The 10,634-nt window shown below is 42.1% G+C and overlaps 1 protein-coding gene across 1 annotated transcript in view; it reads left to right on the top strand.

The window, feature by feature from the left end:
- Positions 1–222: 222 nt before the first annotated feature.
- The window catches only part of NR3C1 (nuclear receptor subfamily 3 group C member 1), a 96,842-nt gene continuing 86,430 nt past the window's right edge, over positions 223–10,634 (top strand). The window contains exons 1-2 of the mRNA XM_053462556.1: positions 223–351; positions 3,156–4,346. Of these exons, the coding sequence (XP_053318531.1) occupies positions 3,169–4,346 (1,178 nt within the window). The 5' untranslated portion in view covers positions 223–351; positions 3,156–3,168. The remainder of the gene's footprint in view (positions 352–3,155; positions 4,347–10,634) is intronic.

The raw sequence follows: 10,634 nt of genomic DNA, 5'->3' as shown, positions 1-10,634 counted from the left end.
TCGCCGTGGGAGCCAATCGACCAGCTGGAGGGGGCTCTAGGAGCGGGTTCCCGGGGCTGTAGTTGCCGGCAACAGCCAACAGGTTGCAGCGTTCCCTGCTCGGTGGCGCAGCCTACCCTTCTCCCGCTCGCACGCAGAAGAGCCCCCTCCGCCGGCCGGCCGCCCTCTCTCAGTGTCTCTCCTCCCTGCATGTCCGGGATAGGCGGCTCCCAAGCCTGAGGGCGCCTGTGCCGTGTGTGCTGCGTTACCCTACTGGCGAGGGCGATAGGCAGCCTGTGAGCTTCACGTCAAGGAGGGGCAACCACCTACAGGGACCCGAGAGACATGCCCGCGGACTGAGGGCCGAGTGGTGTAAGTACCTTCCACGCAGGGGCAAGAAAGAATCCAGAGGGTGTGGGGAGGGAGGAGAAACTAGAAGGAGGGAGAAGAAGAGAAAACTACAAGCTGCTGGAGAGAACTAGGAGAGGAAGGGGAGACAGGCAGCTTTTGGGGTCAGAGGTGGAGAGAAACTCCAAAACCAACGCGAAGTGGGGTTTGGGGCAGAATGATTGGCAGGGGCGAGCAGACGGGCTACTAGCTGGCAGGCTGACGTGCCCTCTGCTACCGGGGCCCCCGGGTGCTAGGAGCTGGCGTCTGAGCTCGGGAGCCTGTTTACTTCCTTCCCCGGCAGCAGCGGACCGTCCTCGCACGCCAACTTGTTTATTTATACCCTGTGCTGCTGCTGGCAATGGAAGTTGGAGCTTGGCAAGTGGACGAGCCAGTGACCAGCAGCCTGTTTGGGACTGTGCACATGTAGGTAAGGGGGACGTCAGCGGTGACACGGTGACAGCAACCAGCTGCACTATACATATACTATATATTATATATGTATATATATTATAGAAACAGAGCGCAGAAGTAGTTGTGAAAGCCATGCTGGGCTATCCCTTACTGTTATGGACTATCAGTTTTTTTCTTATGGTATATTCTGTAGTGTTGCCATTTCTTGTTCAGCAGCTGTGTTATTTGGTTATTCACGGGTTAAAACCCTCGCATTTGGCTATTCCTAGTGGCGATAGTAATTTTTCCTCTCCCTCTCATGCTGTATGGAGAAGATCCATTCTATTAACCGTCAGATGCTCTGAATGGGTTAAATCACTTCGTTATTACCCAGGAGCTCCAGATTAAATCTCAAAGATCTTGCAATTTTTAGTTTTTTAATCTAACTCCACTTCCACTAATGGAAATGATATTAAACGGCATGCTTTTTAATAACTCTTGTTAGAAAACTTTTTTTTTCTAGCTGACTGTAGATAAATGTTAAATATACAAATCATAAAAAGGGCAAATGTCTGGAAATGCAAAAAATAATAATTTTCCAAATCCCTTAAAGTAATCCCAATAAAAAAATGCCCTTCCTGTCCCTTCAGTGTTAGGACAATTTCATTCCAGTATTAATAAAGATCAGACCGATAGTGACGTAAATGCCTTTTTTTTCTCCTCCATATTGAAGGAGATGTTCATTTCCTTTCTTGTGACAGCAGGGGCTGGGGGGGTGGGACTGCTTCTACTTGTTGCGCGTCATTAAGCTATACTTGATATATAATGGCTTCGCTTTTAATCTGGGGCATTAACAGATCCTTTATCAGCTCTCTTCCTGTGCGTTTCACCTATTGCCCCTTAACCCTTTCGGCTGCCTCAGTCACGGTTTGTCGGCTGACTCGTACGCGACCACATTGCTTGTTTATTGCAGAAGTGGGTGTGTCATGTTGATCAACAGGTCCCCACCTAGTCCATTTTTTGACAGTCTCGTGCTAATAATTCACCTTTAGCCTTAGAAGCAACGTGCATGCAATATATATCTAGCTATCTGTATATATATATATATATATATATATATATATATATATATATATAGATATAGATATTGCTTGTTTTCCTCACAGCAGCAGTTAGAGGTGCTTGTAATATTTAGATGTGGGAGGATTGTAAAAAGGCTCATTTTATTCATTGAAAATAATGGTTCTGATTCAGTTTACACTGGGAATTACAATCAAGGAAAAGTTCTGCGATGTGCTCCGTTAAAACATTTTAGGTGGATTACACGCTTGTGGCGCAGCAGGTGGAATAATCATATTTAAGTATAGCGAGATTGACGCTGATACAACACGTTTTTTTGTGTGTGCTGTTTTAACACTGTATCTGCCAGGATATCTGGATTTTTGTTGTTGTTGTATGTTATTGGGTCCAGTTCAGATTGTCAACACCTGGTATTAAGCTGCAAATGAAAAGTGCACATTACCTTTAAGCGTTAGTCTTAAAAGCATATAATACAGATTAACAGTGCTAGATAACGGTACATAGTATGCTTCTGAATATGTATATACTATATATATACTTTTATATAAGGTAATGTAATCAGTTTTTGTGCTCCTTATAGAATGCTTAGGCAGAATGGCCTGTGACAAAAGTAATTGAATTCTCTTTAGGCTATGGGCTACAAAGTAAAACAAGAACAAAAGCCCATACAATGGCATTAAAAAAGCATGATTTGACAATAATTTGCAATTCAGCTAATGGCAGGTTTTATTATTCCCTACGACCTGAAGCGGCGTTACAGGTTCGAATTCACCATGAGAGCCTATAGACAGGATTAGTAAATTGCTAATTTGCCTTACAAATCCCTCACTGGATATACCAGAAAATGTGTATTTATTTCCTGTTATTGCATCAGTATATGTTAAAAATAATGCTTCACTTATTTGAATCATGAGCTTAGCCTGTGGGGGTGGGTGGCAGATGTATATAATTATTGTATCTCTGCTCTGACAGTGAAGTGGGTAATTGTGTAACTGTAAAGCCTATTGTGTCCGTTTAACCCTGTGCGCATCTCAGACTTCCCTGTTACCGCCAATGGTGGGATCGTGAAATCACATATTCAAAGATCTCACATCCACCAGAGAATTATGGTACTCTAATGGTAAAGAAAATATGTTTTCCGAGAATAAGGCAACCACAGGCTGTCAATCTTTTATAATATACATGTAATATAAATGCACATGTGCATTTGAATTGCCTTTTAAAGATGAGTTGGTAATTAAAGGGTTATGTCTGCTTTTTATGGACCCTTTAATGATAACATTTTTTTAATGTCCTTTCAATGTCTTTTATTTCAGGCACACGTACCCAATGGAACCCAAAGAGTTACTAAAAACCCCAAATGGATCCCAGGGAGTGAAGACTGCACTTTACAGTGACAAGCCAGGGAATTCGATAGATTTTTTCGTAAGTTATAGGGGTGGAGCCAGTGTGAATGTGTCTACTTCTTGCCCCACCCCTCCTGCTTCACAGTCAGATACAAGGCAGCAACAACAGCTCCCTGTTACTGGGGATTCATCTAATGGATTGAGTAATGTGCCTCAGCCAGACCTATCCAAGGCTGTTTCTCTCTCAATGGGACTCTACATGGGGGAACCTGACACAAAAGTAATGGGCAACGATCTTGTATTTCCACAGCAGGGCCAGCTTGGTGTCCCAGCAGCAGAAACCGATTTTAGGCTCTTGGAAGAGAGCATTGCAAGCCTTCAGGCTAAGTCTTCAGCCCCAGATAAGGTCCAGGAGGATCCAGAGGATATCGGGGGTATAAAATGTGACCCGACTGCCCAACAAAGTCCTTCCATGCAGGGTCAGCCGGGCAGCATTGGGAACAGCGCCTCTAAGTTGCTTCCCAAAGACCAAAGCACCTTTGATCTTTTACAGGACCTTGACCTGCCCCCAGACTCACCCAAGGATATTAAGGGCAGTCCCTGGAGGCTGGACCCTCTCTTTGATGAGGAAGATGCAGTGGACTTGCTGTCTCCTCTGGCCACTGATGACCCTTTTCTCATGAGGTCTGGAGCAGTAAATCAGGACTGCAAACCTCTCCTTCTCCAGGACTGCACGCCCAAACTGGGTGACCGGGTGGGCGATATGGTTTTGCCCAGTACAAACCTGCAAATGTCTCAAGTGAAGACTGAAAAAGAAGACTATATTGAGCTGTGTACACCGGGGGTGGTGAAACAGGAAAAGTTTGGTCCTGTTTTCTGTGGTGGTCACTTTTCTGGATCCGGTATATTTGGCAGCAAAGGGGCTGCCATTTCTGTCCATGGTGTCAGCACTTCAGGGGGTCAGATGTACCACTATGACATGAACAAATCCCCTATTTCTCAGCATCAGCAGGATCAGAAGCCTATATTCAGTCTAGGCCAGCCGCTCTCCACCATTTCCGAATCTTGGAATAGGTGCCATGGGTCTGGAGATGACAATATTACTTCCCCAGGGAATGTAAACTATCCGGGCAGATCTGTATTTTCAAATGGGTACTCAAGGTAAGGCTCCTTCACTTGGTAACTTTTAATATATCTTCTATTACGAGTACTAGAAAATAAAGTCTCATGTCTGTATGATTCCTAGCTGTTAGGATATGGCCAGTCTTATGTTTTTGTTTTGATTTTTGACAGATACCGAGTACAGTTATAACCTACCCATGTTTGATAAATGCATAAATCTAGGGCCAGTCAGATGAGTTCGAGTTTTCATATGATTCCACATACAGTAGTGATGAAATGTACAGAAGCAGGCGTTATTTCATGTTTTTAGATGCTGCATTTGAAGAGTTGGCTACTGAGATAATATTGCATGCACGTTTAACCCTTTTAGTGCCAGAGCAACGAGCTGGGACACCTAGAGCATTTAGAAAACCACGTAACTGCAAAGTGCTCACAAAAATGATCCACATCTCAAATGAGAAATTCAGCTTCAAAAACTTTTGAAACGTTAAGGCAGCTTCTTAGGTCCAGGAGTACATTTGCAAGGGGCCATATTCTTTAGACTTCTCTACCTTGGTCTAACTGATATTTAATTTCCAAGGGCACCTATAGTTTATTACAGGACACCGATGTACCTTTTCAAAGTAATAGAATAATGTGCATTGTATTAGTATCTGGCTGAAATACTTGTAAAATTAGCAAGTTGTGACAATAGAATCCCTGTGTAGCTTCTAAATTTGACTCTGAACCAAATAGTACGTTTCCGTATGTTTGTTTAAGCACACTGGCCCTGTGTTGCAATACTGTTTGTTATTGCTAATATGCTGATCAGAAGTTGATTTTGGAGACGAAAATACGCACAAGAATATGCACGTCAGAATTTTTGTTATTATTATTATTATTACTACATTATTTGAACTCAGATTTTTTTTGATCCTTCTTGGTGTACATCGTTTGTCCGGAATAAACTGTCTGCGATATGATAGCTCGCCTCATAAACTGAATTGGATGTCTGGCAATTTTACTCCTTTGGTAGTTTGGGGTGAAAGCAGACAAATGTTAATTAATATATTTTGCATGTCCCTGCCGATTCAAGGGTTAAAATAGCAAAGCTAGATTCAGCAGGGAAAAAAAGTGCCGCGTTTCCCGTCCTTGTGAGTGGGTTAAGGTTTCCGAGTCGAGCCGTTACCTGGTAAACTTCCAGTGTAATGTTCTGACGAACAAATTGATGTTGTCGCTTGGTTTAATTTCAAAATTGGTTAATATTACACAGGGGAGGTTGCATATAAAATGTGCGCCGAGCTGTTTGTTTTAGGCGGCTGTTTCTTTTCTGAGCACTTGGCAGAATACGTTTAGTACGTTGACACTGCACTTTCCTAAAAATCACTCTGAGATGGGTTTATGCAGCCTGGCGGGGTTTAAAATATTATTGTTCTTGTCGGTCATAGATGTAACATTGGAGAAAGTAGCATTTTATAACTACTCTGTAAAATGTTGCCGATCCTAAGAGAAGAGTTGTCGGAAGCAAACTGGCTACAGTACCTTAAAACTTTCAGGTATTATGGGATATTCAGGCTGTGCAGGGTAATTTCTCCTGTTGTAACACATGCACCAAAGGTGTGTACACCCTGTGACCTCCCGAAACACCGGTTCCCATGATCCTCTTAGTCATAATCCATAGTCTGGTGGCTGAACACCTTCACTCGCTGTCACCTATGTCATTTATGTCAGCTTGAATCTTTCCATGGTGATGAAGACTGTATAGCTACATAGTTATTGGTTCTGATGATCTGTGTTTTTGCTAGACTTTTTGGATGAGTTGTTGGCTATAGAGGTTTTACACTGTTTCGGCATTGTTCCGGAGTGTAACTTTATGTGAATGTTGAGCTATATTTATGTGTCCTTGGGTTCCCAAGGAAAGGTTTGTTTTCTAGCGTGTTCATCACTTCTCTGAAACAGCTACTCTTCTCTACTGACATAATGGTACACAAATGAGGTTGCAGGAGAGTTGATAATTTCCATAATATGACTTATCAAGGCCAAAGTGAGCTTCTCCTGTGGGAAGGCCTGTGCTGGCCCCTTATATAGTTAAATCAGTGTAGAGGGTTTTTAGAAATCGTGCAGGACCAACTCAGACCTTCTTGCAGCAGAAGCTCACTAGGAGCTACACTTGATAATTCATAGTGATATCAGGAAGTTGAGATGTCCAAGTTTCTTGACCCTCTAGTGAGTAGACCCCAAAGAGTTGTATTTTGCATTTTATAGGTGTATCATCCCTAAACCCAGACAGCACCCAGTCACCTTTGTGCTGCCTACCTGCAGTATGTAATGTGCAGGCACGTTAGTCCAAGCACCTTTTATGACCCTATTTATTTTCCTGGCACACAGTTTGCGTGTAGCTTTTGTTGTGACTAAATGGCAGGCACCTATGTCAATGTAATTGCTGAAGGTCTAATGTAAACAGTGGGGGTGTGGAGCTATATTTACACAGAGTGATACAGGCGGATAATGTCACCGCGTTAAAATAGACCTCTCACAAAACCAGAGAGTTTGCATTTTCTGAAGATTAATCTTCTTCAATTTATTAACCCAGAGTTTGACGGGCGCTTTGTAGAATTTGAAGGCCGCACACACACACACACACACTTAGTTAATCCCATGGTAGTCAACTACTATGTTTCTAAAGCTTAAGAAACAAGCATGTGGCCCATGTGGTCACACGAGGGTTTCTATGGCATCCATACTCCCAGAGCAAGCTTTATTGTGTTAAGTAGGGAACAACACTCCCCAACTCCCCAATCCATTGTACATTTTACTTGTTATGTATATACCGTATTTGCTCGATTATAAGACGAGGTTTTTTTCAGAGCAAATGCTCTGAAAAATACCCCTCGTCTTATAATCGGGGTCGTCTTCTAATCAGACCTCAAATAGAGGTCTGATTAGGAGACTAAGATCCAGATCCCCCGCACCGCTGCAGGGGACCTGGATCCTCCTGTCGTCGCCCCCCCCCCCACTTACCGGTGCTATCGGGGGGGAAGTTGGCAGCGGGGGTTTGTATGCGTCCGTCGCAAATACCTTCCCCGACTGTCAGAGATCAGAGTTCCAGAGTTCCTGATCTCTGACAGCCGGGGAAGGTATTTGCGACGGACGCATACAAACCCCCGCTGCCAACTCCACCTCCTTCCGGCTGCCGCGGAATGAGACGTCAACCCGCTGCCCCGGCAATACAGCAGGAAATTGGAAGCACCGGTAAGTAAGTGTGTGTGTGTGTGTGTGTGTGTGTGTGTGTGTGTGTGTAGGGCATTTCTGGAATGCCTTACACCCCTATATGCCACTCTGGCACTTAGGGGGTTAAAAGGCATATTATGGGGCAGAGTGGCATATAGGGAGGTATAAGGCATTTCAGGAGGCAGAGTGGCGTTAAGGGGGCATTTAATAGTGCACTCTGCCTCCTGAAATGCCTTATACCTCCCTATATGCCACTCTGCCCCATAATATGCCTTTTAACCCCCTAAATGCCAGAGTGGCATATAGGGGTATAAGGCATTTCTGGAGGCAGAGTGCTCTATATAATGCCTTTTAACTCCCTTAATGCCACTCTGCCTCCTGGAATGCCTTCTACCTCCCTATATGCCACTCTGCCCCATAATATGCATTTTAACCCCCTAAATGCCAGAATGGGATATAGGGGTATAAGGCATTTCTGGAGGCAGAGTGGCACATAGGGGGTCAAAAGGCATACCATGGGGCACAGTGGCATATAGAGGGTTAAAAGGCATATCATGGGCCACAGTGCCATATTGGTGTGGCAAGCCTGGGGGCAGATGTGCGTAACTGGGGGACAGGTTGGAAAATACAAGAAATAAAAACAAAAAAAAAATATTTTTCTCAATCATAGCTTTTATTAAAAAAAATAGTTTACATGAATTAACATTTACTGGTAAAACTTTTTTCCTTTAGGGTCGTCTTATATTCAGGCTTTTTCTTTTTTTCCTAAGTTAATATTCAGATTTTGGGGGGTCGTCTTATAATCAGGGTCGTCTTATAATCGAGCAAATACGGTAATTATTAAGTTGGAAAGCGATCACCCTATTTCACCAGTACCAGGTGAAATAATAGTCCTTCCGGTGGTCTATACAAGTTGTGCTCCTGCACCAGATTAATTATCAGACTCGTGGAAATTTCCAGCGCTGGTCATTAACACTAAACTTGGCAAGGGCAACTCTGCAGAACCACGCCATAAGACTTTAACATTCCAAAACCCTCATTCGCGAGGGAAGTTGTTCATCAACATTTTGTGTAATCATATTTATATTTAAACACTTCCAAGTACAGAATCAGGTTTCATACTTTTGTTTTCGCTATTAACGTTTTGGAGTCTGGTTCTTCGCATGATAGAGTTTGGGATCCTAACTTTAACATATCTTGGACAGTTTGCATAATTTTCCCCTATTACAACCCTTGTACAGTAAATGCAAATGTACAAATATTTCTGTAACTTTGTCAGAATTACGTGTGCATATTATACTCGGGTCTATGGAGGATTTCTTTGGCCATCTTCTTTATCTCATTTTGTGGTGATAGTATGAATGGTTTTCTTATCCCATTATCCGAATAGTCATTTCCCTACTTTTAACACATTTATTACCAGGCATGTGAACCTCTCATGTTGCCGTACATGTGCTTTGGGTAGTTTTGCATCGCAAGACAAATAACAATCTCATCTCATCAAACATATGTGGGATTGCATAACACCCCCACCTTCCTTAATACATAGTTGTATTTTAAGAAGCAAAACATTTCATAAATCATACATGTGCCCATGGGCACTTTATAAAATTAAAAATGTGTACCTTTCCTTATGAGTACCGTTGATTGGGTAATAATAACATCTATTATTCAGCTACCGATTCGGTTAATTCCAAGAGCGTGCGCTACAAGCACTTTGAGTCCTACTAGGAGAAAGGCACCATTTATAAATATCAGTTGTTATTTTAAAGGGGGTCTTTAGTGTGTCCCGTAAATTCCATTGGATGGGGGTTAAGGGGTAAGCTAATCAAATTCCTAATAAATGGTGCATTCAATGTGTGCTTACTACGCAAAAACAAAAAAAATAACCCCAAAGATTAAAAAATGGTGGTGTTTGTGCACGTTAGTCTCATCACTTATGTTCTTATTTCTAAACAAGTGGCATGTTTCACCTCCAGATCCAGGTTCATGCATTGTGAGGACTTGTTGTAATACAACATGAATGTTCACCAGTTCTTTTGTCATGAGATCTGAGTCCTTAGTTCATCATCATTTTGCTTCTAAACCTTGATGTTATTGTTTATGGGGTTCCACTCATTCATATTATGCATGTATTGACTGTAAAGTTGCTTTTACCAACCTTTAGTAGTCATTGTACAAAATTCTATGTTATGTCATTGTTTGAAAGTCACCACCTTCGAAGTCTTGGATATTGGCCAAATTAGGTTATAATCCTAAACTGGTAACTGATGGAGAAAACGGTTAAAACTTCCAGTAATCCTAATATATCATGTGGTGCTGGTGCGGTGGTGACCTCCGTCTGAATTGTCCTCCCTGGGCTTACAATAAATGTTAATAGATGAATAAAAGAATCGTTTTGCCGTTTATGCTTCCTGTTGTGGTGTTCTCTGCTGGTTACTTTTGTACATCGAAATAAAAGGGAACTTTTTTTGTAGCGCGAACCTCACTAAAGAATTGGCTGAATTGCATTGAGTCTTTGTAAAGAATGAAAAATGATTTAACGTTGGTTTTTGAACATCCATGGATATGTTGTTTGATATCTACCTGAATGCTTAGTCCAGATGTAGCCATATTACTTTCAAAAATAAAAATTTGCACAAAAAAAGAAATCACAATAGTTGGTTGCAATATTTTTGTGATGCAGCCGTGTGTTTCCGTCCCTTTATTGAAGTGCCAAGATTAATCCGCTCCTGGCTGGATGGCGTGATTATCTGTAATAATATTCTATTAGGAAGGAAAATGGAATAGTTGTACTTGAGATGAGTTTAAAATAACTTTGTTTTCATGCTTGTGAATGGGTAAGCGTTAGGTTTTTGTTGTTTGTGGTTTTGTTTTGTTTTGTTTGTCTAGACCCAAGGTTACCCGGAAGAGGTTGTTTTTTTCTTTAGACGTGCTTTAAGGGAAGTGTACACCTTGCTCCAAATTTTGTTGAAGAAATCATAGATTTTAGACCTAAAATATTTCAGTAATTAGGGTCACAATTAACATGCATTGTTTATGCTACAGTCAACAAAGGGTCATTTTGCTGGGGTGGGTGCCTCGAAGTTATAGGGTCATGATGTCTACATGTGTTAT

The sequence above is a fragment of the Spea bombifrons genome, chromosome 4, assembly GCF_027358695.1.
Source record: "Spea bombifrons isolate aSpeBom1 chromosome 4, aSpeBom1.2.pri, whole genome shotgun sequence".
NCBI classification, from domain to species: domain Eukaryota; kingdom Metazoa; phylum Chordata; class Amphibia; order Anura; family Pelobatidae; genus Spea; species Spea bombifrons.
The sequence above is the reverse complement of the archived record's forward strand: the minus strand, read 5'-3'. Positions and strand labels throughout refer to the sequence as shown.